This window comes from Felis catus, chromosome A2, assembly GCF_018350175.1.
Source record: "Felis catus isolate Fca126 chromosome A2, F.catus_Fca126_mat1.0, whole genome shotgun sequence".
Lineage (NCBI taxonomy): Eukaryota > Metazoa > Chordata > Mammalia > Carnivora > Felidae > Felis > Felis catus.
In genome coordinates this window covers 10419230-10440753 of record NC_058369.1, presented here as the reverse complement: position 1 = coordinate 10440753, position 21524 = coordinate 10419230, and the positions used below count along the sequence as shown (strand labels likewise).

The following is a 21524-nucleotide window of genomic DNA, read 5'->3' as shown; positions in this document are numbered from 1 at the left end:
TAAAAAAAAAAAAAAAAAGGCAAGATTTCTCTTTTCATTTGGAAAGGATAACGGTAGGAACGTGGAAGAAACAGCATTAAATCTGCACAAAGGTCGCTGGAACAAGGATTGCCCTCGCCTCCCAGAAGATTCGACACTGGCTAGGATTTTCTCCGGAGAAAGGACGGGAACAGGGGTGAGAAGGAGCCTGCACTGAGCGGGGCAGCAAGTGGAGGCTGGGCTGTGGAAACAGCCACAGGCTTTTCTAAGTGCTTCGTGGGAACATAAATGTTCCCTGCACCTTCGTCCTAGGATTCCCTGGCAAAAGTCCAAAGAATGTTTAGTGACCAAGGTCGATTCTTCCTGTTGCTGAGGGAAGCGACAAGCCGGGGCTAGAAATGGACAGAACATTTCGGCCAGAGTGCCAGCTCTTCTGACTGAGAAGGTTAACTACACCTCTTTACTCTGGGTCCCCTCAGAAGAAACACTAAGGACCACCGAGGCACACGGGTTTGCCCTTTGGACCACCTATGCCCGTGGGGTTGTCACTCTCTCCTCCACCTTACCTTGTGTTCTGGAGGGTGGATACGTCGCTGTTGAGGGAAGACAGCTTGCTTTGCAAAATCCAGAGGGTCATGAAAAACAACACTAAATTGACCTTCGGGAAACCACAGAAGGTTTATTGAGTACAATTTCAATTGGTTATCTGTCTCCCAGCCTGCCCCACATCAATCCCACATTTAAGTCGTTTTCATATTAAGTAACCATGTTAGAGCTCATAGTTTTAGGAGCAGTCTTAGAAAACCAAACCCCCCCCCAAAAAAAATGACAATCCAGGGACATTCCTGCCCCTGTCACCGCCCCCCCCCCCTTATAATTCTGCTCTTCTAATGAATGACCCTCAGCTGAGCATTAAGGATGCTCTGACATCATCACTCACAGAGATAACGACACAGACTGGTCCCAGGAAGCTCCATATAAACATCTTTTCTGGATGGAGCCAGCAGCTGGGCAAGAGAGAGAAAGTAAAAAATGCATTCATCCTGAGGAATGTAGAACAATTATATAAATTCGTTCATTCATTCATTTGTTCATTCATTCATTCATCAACAAATACTGACTCTTCCATGACAGGCTCTGTCATTGGCAAAGAAAGTAAACAGTCTTAAGACCCACAAATCTCACGTGGAGTAGGAGACACATAATTAAACATACTGTAACAATAAAAATGTGCAGCTATAAGAATGTATCATTGGATGTCATGCTTAGTTTGGAATCTGAGGGATTTGGATGGTGAAGGAAGATTCCCTAAGGAAATTATATGTTTAGCTGAGTTGGTTTTTTTTTCTGTTGTTTTGTTTTGTTTTGTTTGTTTTTGTTTAGATAGAGCGCAAGCAAGGGAGAGGTGTGGAAGGAGAGAGAGAGAGAGAGAGAGAGAGAGAGAGAAAGAGAGAGAGAAAGAGAGAGAGAATCTTAAGCAGGTTCTGCGCTCAGCACAGAGCCCGATTTGGGACTCAATCCCACCACCCCAGGATCGTGACCTAAGACGAAACCAGGAGTCAGACACTCAACTGAGCCACCCAGGCGCCCCTTAGCTGAGATATTAATGGTGAATGATGTTACTGAGATAAACAGTGTTGGAGCAAGGAAGAGGCCCACAAACATGTTAACAGTTCGGGAGAGTCGTGTGACCCATCCCTAACATGGTTTTAGGGGACTCTCTTGCACTGTTCAATCTAATTTTTTTTCATCCTGCTGCAAAACCCATCAACTTATTTTAATTTTTTTTTCATGGCTTTATGGAGATATATTTTACATACCATAAAAGTCACCCATTTAAACCACACAGTTCAGTGATCCTTCGAATAGTCGCAGAGTTGTGCGACCCGCACCAAAATCTAACTCGAGGACGTTTGCGGCTCCTTAAGAGAAATTTTGTTCCCGGGGCGCCTGGGTGGTTCAATGGGCTGAGCGTCTGACTTCGGCTCAGGTCGTGACCTCCAGGTTGGTGAGGCTGAGCCCCGGCTTCAGATCCTCTGTCCCCCTCTCTCTCCGCCCTCCCCCCTGCTTTTGCTCTCTCTCTCTCTGTCAAAAATAAATACACATTTTTAAAAAAAATAAGTAAAAAATAAAGCGTGAGGACTTCAGCCAAAATCGTTTAAAAAAAGACATTTCATGGGGCCCCTGGGTGGCGCAGTCGGTGAAGCGTCCGACTTCAGCCAGGTCACGATCTCGCGGTCCGGGAGTTCGAGCCCCGCGTCGGGCTCTGGGCTGATGGCTCAGAGCCTGGAGCCTGTTTCCGATTCTGTGTCTCCCTCTCTCTCTACCCCTCCCCCGTTCATGCTCTGTCTCTCTCTGTCCCAAAAATAAATAAACGTTGAACTTGGACTTCTTTAAAAAAAAAAAAAAAAGACATTTCATGCACAGAAGCAGTCACTGTGTTCTACTCCACTCCCACCGGAGCCCCAGGGCACTGTTAATCTGCCTTCTCACCTAATGGATTTGCCTACTGTGAACACTTTACATAAATAGTATCATGCGACATGTGGCCTTTCGTGACTGAATTCTTTCATTCAGCACCGTGTTTTCAAAGTCCGTTCACATCACGGCACATTTTTATGGCTGAAAAAAATGTCTCATTCTTTTTCTCACGGCTAAATGATATTCTGTGTGTGGCCAGATCATACTTGGCCTATCCATTCATCAGTTGAGGGGCATTCGGTTGTTTTCAGTTGTCTCCAATTTTGAATAGTGCTGTTATGAGCCTTCGTGTACAAGGGTTTGGTGGGGCTTTTTACATTTATTTGCTTTTGAGAGACAGAGAGAGACGGAGCACGAGCGGGGGAGGGGCAGAGAGAGAGAGGGAGACACAGAGCAGGCTCCAGGCTCTGAGCTGTCAGCACAGAGCCTGATGAGGGGCTTGAACTCACGAACCATGAGATCATGACCTGAGCTGAAGTCAGAGACTTAACCGACTGAGCCACCCAGGCGTCTCGTACAAGGTTGATTTTTTTAAGTTTATTTCTTTTGAGAGAGAGAGAGAGAGAAAGAATCCTAAGCAGGCTCTCTGCTGTCAGCACAGAGCCCAACACAAGGCTCAACCTCACAAAGCGGGAGATGACGACCTGACCTGCTTAACCAAATGAGCCACTGAGACGCCCCGTGTGTGAACATATGTTTTCATTTGTTTGGGGTATGTACCCAGGAGTGGTGTTGGTTGGTCATGTGGTAGCTTTATATTTAACCCTGTGAGAAACTGTCAAACTGTGTTCCAAAGTGACCGCACCATTTACATTCCAACCAGCAATGTAGGAGTGTTCCGAATTTTCCACATCCTTGCAAGTAGTGTTTATTGTCTTTTTTTTAACCATTTCAACTAATAGGTATAAAGTAATATCTCATTTATAGTTTCTGACTTGCATTTTCCTGATGACTAAGGCTAGTGAGCATCTTTTCGTGTATTTATTGGCCATTTACCTATCTTTGGAGACATGTCTATTAAAATATGTTGTCCACCTTTGAGTTTATTGGTTTATTCAAATAATCTCTATAGCCCCCCATGGGGGCTTGAATTCATGACCTCAAGATCAAGAGTCGCATGCTTTTCCCACGGAGCCAGCCAAGGGCCCCTATTTTGACCATTTTTAACTTGAGCTATTTGCGTTTTGTTGGTGAGTTATTTGATTTAATTTTAACACCAGCACAAAACAGATATTCTCTTATGACCACAGATTGGTAATTAATGCATAGAGAGCTTAGGCCTATTGCTGAAGATTTTACTGATAGTGACAGAATTCACTTTTGATCCTACATTAGGGTAAAGTAGAGAGTGAGCAGGGCATTTCAGAACAGCGGACAGGTGCACCTGGGTGACTCAGTTGGGTAAGCGACCAACTCCGGCTCAGGTCATGATCTCATGGTCCATGAGTTCGAGCCCCACATTGGGCTCTGTGCTGACAGCTCAGAGCCCGGAGCCTGCTTCGGATTCCACGTCTCCCTCTTTCTCTGTCCCTCTCCCACTCGTACTCTGTCCCTCTCTGTCTCAAAAATAAACTTTAAAAAGCATGAAAAAAAATTTTTAAATGAAAAGAGCAATGGACAGTTTGGTAGGCCATTTCAGGACAACTGAAGTATAGACTAAAAAGAATGTAAGCAAGAAAGAACTGCAGTGTCCAAGAAAGACACCTGGAGACAGCTCAGGTGAATCAGGTGAGCATAAGTTTTAGCAGCACATTGTGGTTCATAGTGCACGTTCTGGGAACTGACCTCCTGAGTAGAGGAGTAAGGACCTTGATGAACTTGCTCTCCTTCTAAAACAGCAAAAACACAAGCAAAACAACTAAAACCGACCACTTCGGAACTGTGGCGATTACCCAGCACCACAGAACAAGTTGAAAAATAGTCGAACCAAGAGACGCTACTGGACCTCAATAAGATTGTGGGGAGAAAGGAGTCTGGGATGTTTTAAGTCAGAGCTATCTCAGTTCTGTCTCTCCCCAGCTTAGTAGTGTGGCAGCCAGAAGTTGACAACGTTGAAGACAGCAGAGAGATCTGACTAGTTTGGAAGCTCCATGGAAAACATCATCATCACCCCCAGAACACAACCAAGTTTTCTTCTAACTCTGTAGTTTCCTAACTCTTTATTCTCTAAATTTGGTGCCTATTTGATTCGACTGAGAAATCACGGGGGAGGGGGAGCTGACTCTGGGGCATTATCAATACAATAACAAATTATGGCCCCATTCCCAGCTGCCTAAGGCTGTGATTTCAGGTGGGATCAAAAGAACTTTTCCGGGAACTTAAAAGGAAATACTGGACCACTCAAGGACGATGAAAATTTTTGAAAATTTCTGAAATATTCCTGCAAATCTGAGGATGCATAAGGGTATGGCTCCACTCAAAACAGGCATGGGGAGAAAAGAAAGCACTAGTCTCTCATCTCTGTCTGACCTTGAGGCTTTGTGCAATCATAAAGTGAAAGCTAAGACTGTTACGTAAACTTCCTGAAGTTTGAAGGTGCGGTCTTCTCACACAGATACCTTTTTAGAAGAATGCAAAGTACATAGGCAAAGCATTTAAGGAAATCTTCCGGAACAAACAGTTGGTGGCCACTAAATAAACTGACCCAGGTGCGACCAACACCCTAGGAACCCATGATTAAAAACAAAAATAAGAACTTTAAAAAAGCTAGCAGAGAACTCAGGGGACACACACTGCAAGAAATGGCCAATCTACAGAATTAATCCAGGAAAGTCACTAAACAAACAAACAAAGACACCAACAAACCAGAAATAACAACATATCTTGAAGGGTGGAGGAAACTGAAACAGCAGGATTACAATATATTATCTAAAATATTGAGTTTTCACAAAAAAGTATAATATACCCAAAGAAACAGGAAAATGTGCAACATACACAGAGGAAAAAAATCAGTCAAAAGAAAGCATCTCTGAGAAGGCACAGACTTCGAATCTTGTAGATAAAGTCTTTACATCAGTTATTACAAATATATTAAAAACACAAAACCATTTCTGAAAAATGAAAGAAAAGTAGGACAACAATGTTTCACCAAATAAGGGATATGAATAAAGCAATAGATATTCTGTATGGAACCAAACAGAAACTCTAGAGTTGAGAAATACAAAAACTGAAGTGAGAAATTCACCAGAAGGGCTCAACAACAGATTTGAGCTGGTAAAAGAAAAATAAATAAATAAATTTGAATATACATCAACAGAAACTACGCAGTCTGAGGAACAGAAAGAAAATAGGATGAAGAAAAATGAACAGAACCTCAAGAGATTTATGGCATAGGACAAGTGCTCCAACACATACACAGTTGGAATCCCAGAAGACAAAGCAAAAAGGGCAGAAAAATACTTAAAGAATGAATGGCTAAAAACTTCCCAAATGTGAAGCTCAAGGAACTATAATTGGAATAAATTCAAAGAGATCCACACTGAAACGCATCATAGACCTACTGAAAAAAGGCAAAGACAAAATCTTTAAAGTGGCAGGAGACAGTTGATTTTTCATGTACAAGGGATCCTCAATAAGATTAACAAGTGACTTCTTGCCTGAGATCATGGAGAAGGCAGTGGAATATCATCTTCAAGGTTTCAAAAAAAAAAAAAATGATGGTCAATCAAGACTTCTGTATCCAGCTAAATTCTCCTTGAGACATGAAGAAATTAAGGCATTTCAAGATAAAAATAAGATCATTCTTGTTTGCTAAGTGGTCACAAGAAACCCTAAATAAGTCAGGCTGATATGAAAGGAGACTAGAGAGTAACTTCAATCCAAACAAAGACATAAAGAGCACCAATAAAAGTAACTATGTGGGTATTATGAAAGACACTGAAGTATATTTTTGTTTGTAATCCTCTTCTTCTGTGTTAAAAGATAACCACGCAAAGCAATACTTTTAAAACCGTGTCAATGGGCTTGTAAGGTACAAAGATATAATTTTTATGACAGCAATAATAAAAAGGAGGAGGAAAGGAATGTAGGGATATTGGGTTGCACAATGGTGTTTTAGATACAAAATCCTAAGCACAAACAACAAAAGAAAAATTAAGTGGACTTCATCAAATTAAAAAACTTCTCTGCTTTAAACTTTTCACTTTGCAAGAAAGTGAAAAGACATGGAGAGGTAGAAAATATTTGCAAATCACAAATTGATGAGGCACTACCATCCGGAATATACTAAGAACTCAAAAACTCAGCAAGATGACAAATAACCGAATTTAAAAATGGACAAAAGGTGGGGCGCCTGGGTGGCTCAGTCGGTTAAGCATCCAACTTCGGCTCAGGTCATGATCTCACAGTCCGTGAGTTCGAGCCCCGCGTCGGGCTCTGTGCTGACAGCTCAGAGCCTGGAACCTGCTTCGGATTCTGTGTCTCCCTCTCTCTGACCCTCCCCCGTTCGTGCTCTGTCTTTCTCTGTCTCAAAAATAAAAATAAACTTTAAAAAAAATGTTTTTTTTTAAATGGACAAAAGGTTTGAAAAGGCGTTTCTCCAAAGAAGATATGCAAATGGTCAATAAACAGGTGAAAAGCCACTCAGCATCACTAGTTATTGGGGAATTGCAAGTCTGAACCACAGTGAAATAACACTTAAAACTCATGCAGAGGGCTAAAATTAAAAATGCAGAAAATAGGGGCGCCTGGGTGGCGCAGTCGGTGAAGCGTCGGACTTCAGCCAGGTCACGATCTCGCGGTCCATGAGTTCGAGCCCCGCGTCGGGCTCTGGGCTGATGGCTCGGAACCTGGAGCCTGTTTCCGATTCTGTGTCTCCCTCTCTCTCTGCCCCTCCCCCGTTCATGCTCTGTCTCTCTCTGTCCCAAAAATAAATAAAAACGTGGAAAAAAAAATTTTTTTTTTAAAAATGCAGAAAATAAGTGTTGATGAGGCAGAGTGTGGGGAATAAGCTTAGGAATCCCTGAGCTTGCACCGATGGGTTAACAAGGCATAAGGAAATAGAAAGCTAGAGGATGAATGCATCCAAGATTAGGTATTCAGGGTGGAAATGCCTCCCAACTTAGTACAATAGCAGAAAGCTGCTTTCCCAGGAAGGAAGGACCCAAATGGGTCAACAGGTAAGCAGGGCTATGGACCTCAGCAAGGCGAAGTTGCCCAGAATGGAGCTAATTAGCAAAAGAAACATGCCTCGTTGACCCTGAGGTAGCATGCTCTTTCTTTCTTGTGCCCTAGGCAAGTTTAGGTAAACAGATGTGGCGTTTCATGTCTGCTGTAAACAACCATCTGCTTGGCTCCTGGACTTTGTGTTGTATTGATCCAAACCCCTACCACCGCATATCTTCAAAACCCCCTTTTCCTCACGCCCATGAGTTAAGGTTCACAGTTTCATTTCTTTGTGCACGTCCATCACGCCTGTAAGCCTTCTGATCCTAATAAAAACAGAGCAAGGACCCTTACTTGGGGCTCTTGTCTCCTCCCGGACATTAGCCTCTCTCGCATTGTAATCCTGCATCCACTCTCTTGCTGGACAAGCGAGAACTCCAGACCCAGGGTCTATGACAATGCAGAGCAATTAGAACCCTCACACATGGCTTGTGTGAATAGAAACTGGGGCAGACACTTGGAGAAACAGATGACAGTTTGTCAAAGTGCTAAACATAGATCTGCAATGTGATCCCGCAGTTCCACAAATGGATATATATCCGAAACAAAAGAAAACATATGTTGACACCAAAACTTACACATGTATATTTATAGCAGCATCACTCATAGTGGCAAAAAATAGAAACAACTTGGGGCGCCTGAGTGGCTCAGTCAGCTAAGCGTCCGACTCTTGATCTCAGCTCAGGTCTTGATTTCAGGGCCGTGAGTTCAAGCCCTGCTCTGGGCATGAAGCCTCCTTTTAAAAAAAAAAAAAAAAAAAAAAAAGGAAACAATCCAAGAGTCTATCAAATGATAGATTGAAAAAATGCAGTATATCTGTATAGTGGAATATTATTTACAAAACACCACCAGCAGCAGCAAGGAATCACAAGGAATGAAGTCATGATACTTGCTACAACATGGATAAGCCTTGAAAGCATCCTACGAAGTGAAAGAATCCAGTCGCAACAGACCACAGGTATGATTTCACTTAAGTCAAATTTCCAGAAAAGGCAGATCCCTAGAGACAGAAGGTATATTAGTGGTGGCCCAGGGGGCTGGGGTAGAAGAGGGTAACAGGACTGAGGAGGGAATGTTATTGTGTGTGAGGTTTCTTCTAGGGGGGTTGAAGGTGTTCCAGTCATGTCTGCATGTTCTGGTGATGCATACATAACTCTATGATCATTCTAAAAAACACTAATCTGTACACTTTCCAAGAGTCAATTTTAGGGTATGTGAAATATACTTCAAGAAAAATGTAAAAATGTGAAACCAAGCATTAATGGTGGAAATGTCAGAGTACAAACGCTAAAGCTTGACTCGTGGATTTGAATCCTAGTTCTGCCACTTACTAGCCATTCCCCTTGGGGCATTTAATGAGATTACGTGTGGCTCGGTTTACTCACCTGTAATATGGGACAAATGGCTCTGCCTACTTCATAGTTTTAGTGTGAGTATTCACCGAGTTAATGCATACAAAAATGGTTAGAAAAATCCATGGCATAAAGTAAGTACCTTGTATATCTTAACCGTGATATAAAAATCTATTACTTGATTACATAAATCAGCTCTAGCTCCAAATTTTTAAAAAACTGGAACATCTTAAAGGATTTGGAGAAAGAAGTAGATTCTATTGTTTTAATGATGTCCTAAGCGCGTCTTTTGATTTCAGTCTTGCTATTCAAAGGACAGAACTTTAAAGACATTCTGCTTAACTTATAACTTCCCACCAGAAAGATGTCCTAAGGATGATTACTTAGCATGTCTTCTCTGTGTTCTGTTTGGGCATAATAAAAAATACTCCTCTGGTTCTGGTGGTGGCCATGATCCTGCTGGAGAAGACAGGGGCAGTGGGAATTGGCACTTACCTGATGGGTGTTCCATAAAGGGAAGGTCTGGATGCAGCAGAAATGGCCACGATCAGAGCCGGGACTCCATAGCCCACAGGGAACATGAGTCTCTTCATGAACCTGCTCACACTGGAGTAGTTGACCACCATCAGGTTGCGTGCCGTGAGGAAGAGGTGTAGACCCTCCAACAGCATCCAGGTGAAGGAGGCCAGGTAGAGATAGTGTAAGGCCCCCGCGATGATGGCGCACAGCAGCTGGGGGAGGAGGAAGGAGTCACCAGGAGGGACTGTCAGGGAGGAGGGTGGCCCCAGGACCCCCTCCCATACCTTGCCAGTGGGGAGAACTCATATATATATATATATATATATATATATATATATATATATATATATATATATATATATATATATGTATAGGGTCGAGTTGTTGAGAGAGGATTGTCTTCTGCTTCATCAGTCAACGTGAAATAGGCTATTTACCCCTCTCCAGCCTCCCTGTCGCCCAGCGATATTGTGTTAAGGCATCAGTGCAGCAGGGCTCCACGAACTGAGCATCCCGTGGCTCAGGGCAGGGGGTCCTCTGGGACAGTGTCAGTACCTTGATCTTGGTCTGGTCGATGGCCGTGAGGAAGAGCAGGTGGGCCAGGAAGAGGCAGATCGAGAGCTGCAGGTGGAGCGAGGTGCTGGTGTTCTGGATGGCTTTGCACAGGAGGAAGGTGAGGGCTGCCAGGAGGAGGCACAGCAGAGAGAGGCCCAGCCCCACGTAGGTGATGACAACCAGCACGGGATCCTCCTCCTGGGACCCAGCAAAAAGGACAGCACAGTCACAGGTCCTATATCAGTTGACTTTAAGAGGCATTTCATCACCCTGGGTGGGCCTGGCCTAATCAGTGAGCTCTCAAAGCTCTAGGCTCTTCCTAGAGAAAAGGATTCAAAGTTTGAGGGCGTTTGAGGTGAGGGAGCTTCTCCTGCTGGCCTCTGGACAGAAATGCTGGTACACTGTGTGGGGCCTAGAGAGAAGGAATGCAGGTAGCCCCTAGGAGCTGAGCAGGGTCCCCTGCTCGCAGCCGGAAAGAAAGTAGAACCCCAGACCTACAACTGCAAGGAACGGAATTCTGCCAGCAACCAGGGAGCTCACAGGAGGACCCCAGGCCTCCGACGAGAATGCAGCTTTGGCTGACTCAATGGTCTCAACCTTGTAAGACCCAGAGCAGGCAACTGAGCTACGCTACGCCCGATTCTCGTCCCACAGAAACCACGAGACATAAATTTATGTTTCTTTAAGCTCCTACATGTGGGGAAACATGTTCGAGAGCGATAGACGTGGAAAGCGGCCTCTCTCAGGGATCTCACCTGCACGTGGCTGTGGGCCATGAGGACGGCAAAGCTGCTGAGGTGGGAGCACTGGCAGGTGGTGCTGGCGTCTCTGGTGGCCGCCATCCTGCAGCCCGTGGTGGACCAATGACCGCCTCCATCCTGACTGTGCTCCCAGAAGACACAGAACACCTTCTGGGTTGGCCCGGGTGTCACCGACTGTAGAAGAGAGCGTCGGTGGGAGCTGGAGACTCTTATCCAAAGCTGGTTTGCAAAGGGCTTTCCTGGGGGAAGGAGGCGCCCACGGAGGAGGCCCCCAGGACACCAAGGGTGATCTCGACAGTGAGGCTGAGCCCTGGACCCAGCCCAGTTCCTTGCCCAGCCACAGCCCCATTCCACCAGGACTCACGTGGTGGGAGAAGATGAAGGTGACGGGGGAGCCGAGGTTCTGGGTGTCCTTGTTGCTCACAAAGGCAGAGACGACACCTGAGAGCAGGACAGGGGGGACCTCTCCCAGCAATTCCTTGTGTTCACGCAGAACTGCCTGCTGCTTATGGTCCAGGACCAGGGGCGCCTCGGCCAGGAACTTGGCCATCCCTGGAGTGGAGACGAGGCCCACCACAGAAGGACCTGCAGGACCAGGCCAATGTGGATACCTCGGGGTGCCCACCAGCGCCCCTTCTTCCTCAGATGGACCCTTTGTGGCCCCACTCTGCCCCCTACCTCCCCGTAAGCTTCAGGTCCCCGTGTGTCACGTCCTTGGGCGTCTTGTGACCTCCCATCTCGGCCCTTACCTGAGTCACTAGATTCATGCACCTCATCCAAGCTCAGCAGCATCTTTGCCTGGTTTAGACTCAAGGTGACATTTCTGTCTCCTTGTTCTTGCACCTTCAGGGACAGGTCTATAAGATGTCAGAGTTATTAAGGGAGTGTGGATAGTATTTGTGGCTGTAGAGGCTGTAATAATACTATCATTTATATGTGTGTTTACATACACACACACACACACACACACACACACACACACACTGAATTTATAAAGGATTGTAAGAAAATTCTATGAGCAACTATACACCAACAAATTGGATAACCTAGATGAAATTAACAAATTCCTAGAGACACACAAACTACAAAAGTAACTGAAAAATAACTAAAGTCCAAACAGACCTATAACAGGCAAAAAGAACAAATCAGTAATCAAAAATTCCCCAAAATGAAAAGTCTCAACCAGATGGCTTTACCGGTGAATTCTGCCAACCATTTAAGTAAGAATTAACAAGAATCCTTTATAAACTCATCCAAAAATGGAAGAGGAAGGAATACTACCTAAATAATGTTATGAAGCCACCATCACTCTGATTTAAAAAAAACAAACAGATAAAGCCATTAAAGAAAACAATAGACCAATATTTCTTATGAACATAGATGTAAAAGAATCTTCAACAAAATATTAGGAATAAACTTACCCAAGGAGGTTCAAGACTTTTATCAGAGAAAAGTACAAAAATATTTTTTGAAATAAATGAAAGACCCTGAATAACTAGGAAAACATTCTATGTTAGTGGATTAAAAGGCTTAATATTGGGGCACCTTAGTGGCTCAGTCAGTTGAACATCTTGATATTAGCTCAGATGGTGATCTCACAGTTTGTGAGATTGAAACCCACATTGGGCTCTGTGCTGAGTTGTGGAACCTGCTTGTGATTCTCTCTCTCTCTCTCTCTGCCTTTCTCTCCCTTTCTCTCTCTCCCTCTCTCTCTGTCTCTCTCTGTCTCATTATCTCTCTCTTTCTCCCATTCTCTCCCTCTCAAAATAAATAAATATCTTTTAAAATAATAAAAAAATAAAAGGCATAATATTGTTAAGATGGCAATATTTCCCAAGAGATCTACAGATTCAATGCAACCCATACCAAAATTCCACCTTTTTTTTTTTTTTTTCAGAAATGGAACAGTGCATCCTAACATTCATAGGACATTGCAAGGGGCCCTAATACCCAAAATAATCTTGAAAATGAAAAAAAAAATGGAGTACTTACACCTCCTGATTTCAAAACTTACTACTAATCTATAGTAATCAGAACAGTAGGGTACTAGCACAAAGACATACAGACCTATAACATACTATGGTAGTATAGACCTATACTATAATCTATAGTAATCAGAACAGTAGGGTACTAGCACAAAGACATACAGACCTATAAAATAAAATTGAAAGCCCAGAAATAAACCCATACATCTGTGGTCAAGTGATTTTCTTCAACAAGGGATGCCAAGACTATTCAATGGAAAAAGAAAAGTCTCTTCAGCAAATGGTGCTTGCACATCTGGATCTCCACTTGCAGTTAGAAGGGACCCTACCTCACACAACACACAAAAATTAACTCAAAATGGGACAAAGACCTACATTTATGAGCTAAAACTAGAACCGTTAGAAGGAAACACAGGTGTAAATCTTCACAGCCTTGGATTTGGCAATGGAGTCTCAGATAAGACACCAGTGCACATGCAAAAAAAGGGAAAGTAGAGAAAATAGATTTCATCCGACAGAAGCATCTGTTTGTGAAAGTAAAAAGACAATCTGTGGAATGGGAGAAAAAATTAGCAAATCGCATGTCTCATAGAGTCTACTGTTAGAACACATAAAGAACTCTCCCAACTCAACAACCAAAAGCCAAACAACCTGATTTAAAAATAGGCAAAGGACTTGCATAGATGTCTCCAAAAAAAAAAGCATATAAGCTCATATATATATATATATATATATATATATATATATATATATATGTGTGTGTGTATATATACACACACATATATGTATACATATATAAGTTCATATATATATATTATATACAAATATTCAACAATCATGTGAAAAGGTATTAAATATCATTAGTCATTTGGGAAATGCAAATCAAACCCACAATGAGATATTACCTGACATACACTGAAGTTGCTATCAGAAAACAAAATGTAAGCACCAAGTGTGGCTGAGAATATGGATATTGGAACCATTGCGTGTTACCAATGGGGATGTAAAATGGCACTGCCACTTTGGAAGACCAGTTTGGTCATTCCTCAAAAAATGGAACACAGAGTTACCATATCGCTGAGAAATTCCACCCCTACGTCTATATACATTGAGCCGAAAACAGTTATTCAAGCAAAAACTCATCCAGAAATATTCATAGTAACGCTATTCAAAATAGTCAAAAGGTGTCAACAACCCAAATGTCCAACAGTGAATGAATGGCTACACAAAAGGTGGTCAGTGAGTTTGAGCCCCATGTCAGGCTCTGTGCTGACAGCTCAGAGCCTGGAGCCTGCTTCAGATTCTGTGTCTCCCTCTCTCTCTGCCCCTCCCCCGCTCAGGCTCTGTCTCTCTCGCTCCCAAGAATAAATAAACCTTAAAAACTAAAATTAAGTAATAAAATGGTGATGAACTTAAATATCAAATAATACAAAATTTACTTTCTGAAAAATTTAATAAATTGTCTTCTTTTGAAGATGTTTCCATTTCGTATCTTAAATTCTTCATTAGAATGATTTCCTCTGCTAATAATGTATATAACAATGAAAATGTATACGATTTACAGTTCTATTCGTTTCTTTTCAACCTTTTAATTGGTTTAGGGAGTGTAACACTGAGATACAAGCGTGGTCACTGGCTCCAGTGAGGCTGGGGGATAAACGAGGTGGGGAAGGGCAGAGCGGGAGCCCAGGGCAGACCCCAGTACTTGCCTGTGCCTGCAGGTGCACTGAAGGTCAATGTCCCATTGGGCAGGGCCTGGCTTATGTTTCTCAGGACGTCCTCCAGGCCAGCGAGCAGGTTCGCGGCCACACGGCGCTGCTCTGAGCGGGGCAGCGCCTCCAGGTCTAGCAGGGTCTGCAACAACTCATCCACCCCCTCTATGAGGCCCTGGGTGGGGGTGAGTGAATGGAGCCAGTGAGCCACGAAGACCCTGCCCACTCAGCCCCGGAGAACAGCCCCTAGAAACTGATTGGTAGATAAAGGTGGTACTGGGGCTGATTCCCTGGGTCTTGGCCCCTGGAATCCAGCGCTCATGGTCAACCCTGTTCACAAATGGCAAGAATGACATAAAGCCCAATGTCCAGAAGCAGCGAGAAGAAAAGTCATTTGTGGGTGCAGGTGGGTGCCCAGCAGTGTGAATACTGGCGTGTCTGCTCTCCCACCCTCCGTGGGAGGGGCGGGGTCTCAGAGAAGCTGTCATGGTGATGGGGCGGCTTCCTCCCAGGCCTCTATGGGATGCCCAGGTTCTCCTTCTTCTCCTGAGTTGTGCTCTTACCTGGATGGTGTCCTGAGCCAAGGCCGGCTTGAAGTCTCTGCGCAGAACTTGGACTTTTTTAAAGAAGTTGGAGAGTCCCTGGGAAGAGAGGAGAAGGGGCAGGTCAGAGAGCCTCGCGTATGTGTGTTGGGGTGGGGGTGGGGGGAGCTTGGGGAAATTGGGGGAATTAGGCGGGCGGCACAGAGGGATTCCTGCCTCCTGGCCCCTGCTGGGGCCACCCACCTGGCTCTTGATTCCAGGGGGTTCGGTCCAGGCAGGGAAGGATATCTCTGCAGGCGATAAAACAGCCATTTATTAGGTGTGAGAGTGTCTGTGTGTGTGTTGGGATGGTGGCTGGGGTCAGGTCAGACCAGCTACCTTGACAGGTGGTGTTCATTTGCTTATTCTGGAATCCGGGTTTGAGCTCCCAGCCACGGCGGCAGCGGCACCTGTATGAGCCCACGGTGTTGACGCAGACGGTGGAGTTGTGGCACACAGGCGGCCGGAAGCTGCACTCGTCCACATCTGGGGACACAAAGATGGGACTCGGGCCCTTCTCCTTCTGTGTCCCGCCCCCTTTCCCCATATTAGTACCTCCCACCTTGGCTGCAGGTGATGTCCCCTGCCGACCCCACATCCTGGTGATGCAGGAGTTATGGGAAGTGTGGGGAGGCCTGACACATAGCACGTGAGCCCTGTACAGATGTGCAGGTTGTGAACTATTGAAACACCTTTGTCCCAGTTGGTAATTAGCTGCCGCCTGGGGTCTCCAAGGAGCCTGCTCCTCAGTACCCCGGCTCCTTCCCCAGGATCCCCGCCCCCCCCCCCAGATCTTTTCCCATCTAGCCTCAAGAGAATTAACGCTTGGCACAGCAGGGCACCGCCAGCATTCATTCTGCTTGGGTGGTGTGGGTGCCACTGAATACGCATGCAATCAGCTGTTCTGAGTGTGGGTCTCCAGGACGTGGCATCTGAGCTCTGGACCTTCACAGACGGTGTTGTTTGGGCCATTGGGGGACCCAGGAATGGGCTTCCAGCCAGGGCGGCAGCGGCACTCATAGCTCCCAATGTTGTTGAGGCAGTGGGTGGTGTTGTGGCACGGGTTTTGCCCCGAGGTACATTCATTCACATCTGAGGACAAAGCCAGAGGGTCAGGGTCCCCTCCACTGGCTGCACCCACCTCTCGCTGCCCGGCATCAGGGACCCTGCTGTTATTGCACGTGCTGCCCCCTGGTGACCTTCCACCTCAATCTCAGTGCACCTTATGATGGCCTCCCTGCAAGATGGGCGTGGCAGGGACCATGGTCCCTGGTTTACAGGCTGTGAAACCAGGGCGAAAACTGAGTCATGGGGATCGGACTTTCTTTCCAAGGACTCTCAGCTACTCCCTCCCCAGCTCTGGCCCAGGCTCCCTTTCCAGGAACTGGAAGCGACACCCTCCCCCTGCTCCCAAGGGGCAGGTGAGGAAGGGGCGAGACCAGGGGATGCTCACAGAGGTGGGGGGCTCCACAAGGGAACCCCAGGCCCGGAAGGCCCTGCTACCTCCCTGCTCTGTGGTGGGCCTTCTGGGGAGGCAGATCCTTGGGCAGAGCAAAGCCCTAGTGTTTCAGGAACCCAAGGCTCTTCTCCCTGCTCCGAGGGCTGCGGGGTCCGCCTTGGCCCCGCCCCAGCTCCGGCGCAGCCTCACAGCGTCTTCCGGGGCCTCTACCTGAGCACACGTTTGGGTCGCTCAGGTTGAGCTCCAAGACGGGTGGGCATCCACAGGTGTAGTTGCCCTGGGTGTTGATGCAGATGCTGTGGCCTTTACAGAGTCTGGGTTTCTGCTGACATTTGTCCATGTCTGCAGGGGGAAGGAGAGGGTGTTGGAGGGCTGCCTGCAGCTGTTTCCTGGGATAGAAGCATCTGGAAGTCCCCACCGTCTCCTCCTCAGCAAGCGGGGGTGCTTTTCTAATTCACATGGAGGCGTCCTAGGGGCAAAGCATGGTGGCCCAGATGTTCGGTTGTCCAGATGTGGCAGGAAGCAGCCTGAGTCCTCCCGTCTGCCTCTCTGGGTGGTTCCCAGCTGGGGCAGGGACGCATGACCACCTGTGTCCCAGCCTGAGGACTTGGACAAGTCCAGGGTGGGCCTTCCTGAGAGCCGAGTGCCAGGGAAATGCTGCACACCAGACCAGGACCTGTCAGGGCTCCCAGCCATGGCCTTTACCCTGACTCCGCCAGGGTGGCCGCTTGCTGGCTGAATTCCCCTTGGAATCCCGGTCACCCTCAGGGGACAGACGGCACGCTCCCATCCACGCTAACTCTGAGACTCCAGCTCCACGGCGATGGACAGGTCCCACACCCAAGCCAGGCCTTTAAAAGACGAGGCTTTGGGGCAGGGGCAGGGACAGTAAGGATGGACGGTGGGCGCCAGGCTGGGGTGGACGGTGTTGCTGATGTCCAGTCGGGCGGCCTGGGGGCAGTGAAGATGCCTTTTTCCCATGAGGGCATTCCCTAGACTGGCAGGAAGCAGTGAGGATCCACGTCTGAGGGAGGCCAGCAGCGGGCGAGGACTGGAGGAGGGAGCAGGTGCTGATGGGCGAGGCATGACAGATGATTGTGTCTTCTCGGCCCTTGGGCTCCCCCCAGGGGGGCAGACACTGGGCCCAGCCGAATGGGGCTCAGCCTCTATCTTCTGTCCCTCAGGAGAGGGCTGGGCCTGGGGCAATGGTCCTGGATGACAGTCTCCCTTGTCATCTGGTCCAGAGGGGGAGCCTCTTGGTTCACCTGACTCTCCAAGTGTGCAAATGGTGGGGGGTGGAGGAGGGTTGCTGTCACCTGGCCCACCCCAGACACAACATCCTCCGGGTCCTGGTCAGCCGGGTTGCCCTCAGGCCCCTGAACCAAAGTTACTGGGGAGAGTGGGGACGGAGCCTTATGCGGGGAAATAGAGGGAGGCCCAGTGGTTGAGAAGGGGGGGGGGGTGGTCAGGGCATCAGGAGGGGCCTTCTCCAGGCAGGATGCTGGCTAGGGCAGGGCTGGCCAGGGGCTGTGGGCCTGCTGACAAACATCCAGGGGTGACCCTCTGTGGAGGGGCCTGAGCCGGGGGGTTCAGAGAGGTGCGGGTCACCAGGTAGGTGACAAGGACATCCTTTGATGCCTGGGGAGGGCAGGGCAAGGGGCCCGCAGAGCAGCCTGGGTCTCCCCTGCCTGTGGCCAGACGCACTGCCACGACATGGGTGATGCGTCCTCGGCTGCGACAGAGGCTGAGCCCTTCACAGAGCTGGGTCTTCAGGTGGCAGGTCCTGGGCCAAACCAGCGGAGACTCTCCCTTCCCTGTCACCCAGCTTGAGGTCCGTGGCGGTCCCTCTCCCGTCTCTTGTTATGTGTCTACCCAGCCGCCTGACAGAGTCCCCGTCTCTCAGCCCTGGCCTGTTGTAACACAGCAATGCAGCCCCTCGATAACCACAAGCACCACAACAGTGGGTGGGTGGCATTGCCTGTCCAGGCACACTGGGTGGGATCCATGATCACCATGTGCAGTTGTGCAGGTTGCTCGGTGCACAGGGGCATCTGGCCCGGGAGGGAAGTGGGAGTTGAAACCCGGCCCACTCTCCATTCCCCAAACGTGCTATATTCACCTGGAAATGAGGGACCTTTTTCCATTTCCATTTCCATTTCCCACTCTGTCCTCTGGCGAGGCCACATGTCTGGGCCGCAAGATTGACCCACAGGGGCCCCTCGGGACCAGCATTGCTGGGCTCCACGGAAGTGCAGGTGCCCCCTTCCCTCCCACCAGGGAGGCTCTGCAGCCCTCTGTCTGCATGCAGGGCAGGAAGGGGCTGGGACCAAGGCTGTGGGCTCTTCTCTCCACAGTGGCTGGAGGGGGGTGGGGGGGTGCCTTGGACCCTCCTTAGAGTCCTCTGGACCCTCAGCTCTGCCCCGTCCTCACCTCACTTCTGCTCTCCTCCTCTCCTCTCTCTGTATTCTACACTAACCCCCTGTGGCCACTGCTGCCCGCCCCCCAGCCCCCTGAGGATGCCCGAAGCCCCTTCCGCTGCCTGCTGTTCTCCCTGGAAGGGCGGCAAAGCCTGGTGATGCGCGGAGGCTGGCTTCTGGGCCTGAACGGTGTCCTCACTGTGCAAGACCACGGCAAGAGATGGGATTACAGTGGGGTCTCAGTGCCCACCCTGGGCACAGGCCCTGGGGACGCCCATCCCGGAGAGGGTGCATCAGATCATAAAACCCAGCAGCCACCACTGTTCTGTGCTTTGCTGCCTCCCTTCCTGGCAATTCCATGAGGTAAGCACCATTGTCACCCCCCCCCTTTTTTTTACAGATGGGTAAACTGAGGCACAGACAGGCGGGATCACTTGTCCAAGGTCCCCCAGTTAACAAAGGCAAAGCTGCTTTTGTTTTTATCTGTAAAAACTAGAGATTCTTTTTTTTTTTTTTCCTTAACACAAAATCACGATAATATCACATCTTGCACATTAACGGTGATTTCTGAATAAGTATCCTGGCCAGGGTCACACACACAGCTATCAAGTGGCAAAGCCAGGATTCAGGCCCTTGTCCCTCCCGCTACCCCGCCTCTCTGTGCTGGTGGCCCAGGAACAGACATACCTGTCCCGACTCATCCCGCCCCCGGGATGCTTTAGCGATGGCTCTGGTCACCCCAAACCTCGTAGACGGGGAGATGGAAGGTGTGGGGTGGTTCTTACCTTGACACGTGTTCTCACTCTCATTCCTGAATGCTTTTGCCCCAGAAGCAAGCAGGTAACCGGGGCTGCATTCGCAGTAGAAGCTCCCCTCTGTGTTCTGGCAGTTTGCAAATTTTCCACAGGACACTGCCAAGGGTGGCCCACACTCATCGATGTCTGGAACACAAGAGAACAAAGGGTCACCAGCCAAAAGAGTGAGTTCCCACAGGGCAGAGGCTGTGGCCTCCAGCCCTCCTCTGCCGTGGGGGCCCAGAGAGAACTCAGTTCACAGTTCGTTGGACCGAGCTGGAGCCAGCCACTCTAGAAAGCCTGCCGACTGATCTGCTCACCTCTGCTCTCCGGCCGGGCCTGACGGCACCTAGATCCACACACTCTGCTGTGTCGTGACGGGGGCTAGAAGGAGGTCTGCATCCCCCTCTGCGGGCCTCGTGGGCCAGATGGAGGCCCTGACTTGGGCTCCAGACCCTCCCCTCTGAGACCGTTTGCACCATCGGGAAGCCGGGGGTGGGCTCCAGTCAGAGGGACGGTGGCACTGGAGGCCACTCTCAATGCTGACAGTGGGGGGAGTCGTGGCTGGGTGACACTCACCACTCACACCTGAGGCTAAGAGCCCCTGCCTGCTGACAGCTTTCACCTCCCATTACTCACAGTGGCCCAAGTACACCTCACAGGGCCCATCCGCCACTCCCCCCCCACTCCCCCCCACCCCCATCTCTGGTGTCAGGCGTTTTCAAGATGCCCCAGGGTATCTCTGGAAGAGTCTTACTACCGCCAACCCTGGAGGAAGTGACTCTTATCAGAGCCTATCGCAGATACGAAATGAGGAAGCACCAAGAAGTTGCTCACAGCTGAGTTATTGCAAGGTGGGTTCCTGGCCTCCTAGCTCTTCCTGTTCTCTAAATGTGGGGGGAAAGATGGCCACGACCCTGGCCCCTCGGAGCAGCTCGGGGACCCACAGAGCAAAGCTGGACACCGTCAGCTATCGACGACCTCAACAACTTGATCAGGTGAATCAAAGGGCAGGGACAGAACGTTGGGTCCCGGACACTCCCATCGGACCAGAGACTTTCAGAGCCTGCAAGGGCTCATGACCTCGTGCTGAGTGGGGGTCTGGCAGACAGCTGGTCTCCCCCAGAGCAGAGTCTCCTACCCGAACTCGAGGACTTCCTCCTAGGGCCCCGGGCCCAGGCTGTGGGCGTCAGCCCCAGGACGGGACAGCAGGCGGGAAGAGGCCCGGCCCCGTCTGGGCCATGGGACCGCCCTCCTGTCTTCTCAGGTGGGGGCGATGGCTGGACACCCGTCTCCGGGGTCGTGGGATGGGGTGGGGTCCAGCGGGTGGTAATGAGGCACGCGGGAGGGGAAGACACGACGAGGAGAAAGTCTCAACCGGCAAACGTGCTCCCAGAAGGGAGCGGGGGTCCAGCCACACCAGCCGCAGGCCCCCTGGCCGCGCTCACCCGGGCCGGAGACTCCGTGAGACGCGCGCACAGACGTACGTACAGGGGGCCCGCGAGGGGCGCCTCTCAGGGCATCGGGAGAGGGCGGCTGGGCAGGAGTCTTACCACCTTTTTTTTCCGTGATGAAATTCACTTTCCCCCAAATATTAAATGACACACGGACGTTTGGAAGACAAAGAAAATATAAAACAACGAAAACCAAGGGAATCGCCCATAAGTTCACTACACGGACCACTGGGAAATTTTAGAGTTTTTTCTTTCTTTTATCTTTTCAAACATGCTAGGAATATTTTCCTTCGTTTTTAAAAAACATGCATC

General features: G+C 48.6%; 1 protein-coding gene across 5 annotated transcripts in view; it reads right to left on the bottom strand.

Annotated features, from left to right (window-relative positions):
• ADGRE2 (adhesion G protein-coupled receptor E2) overlaps positions 1-21524 on the bottom strand; it is a 36588-nt gene that overhangs the window by 6777 nt on the left and 8287 nt on the right. For 2 of the 5 annotated variants that reach the window (XM_023241032.2, XM_045047173.1), the window contains exons 4-17: positions 19750-19905; positions 16758-16889; positions 16034-16180; positions 15428-15574; positions 15293-15339; positions 15071-15148; positions 14505-14682; positions 11560-11667; positions 11175-11395; positions 10805-10984; positions 10050-10247; positions 9471-9706; positions 920-986; positions 546-637 (exon numbers count right to left, since the gene is read on the bottom strand). In XM_023241032.2, coding sequence (XP_023096800.2) covers positions 546-637; positions 920-986; positions 9471-9706; positions 10050-10247; positions 10805-10984; positions 11175-11395; positions 11560-11667; positions 14505-14682; positions 15071-15148; positions 15293-15339; positions 15428-15574; positions 16034-16180; positions 16758-16889; positions 19750-19905 — 1987 coding nt within the window. Of the gene's footprint in view, positions 1-545; positions 638-919; positions 987-8583; positions 8624-9470; positions 9707-10049; positions 10248-10804; positions 10985-11174; positions 11396-11559; positions 11668-14504; positions 14683-15070; positions 15149-15292; positions 15340-15427; positions 15575-16033; positions 16181-16757; positions 16890-19749; positions 19906-21524 lie in introns of those variants that run through there. The other 3 variants (XM_045047177.1, XM_045047190.1, XM_045047185.1) reach the window with 3 other exon arrangements.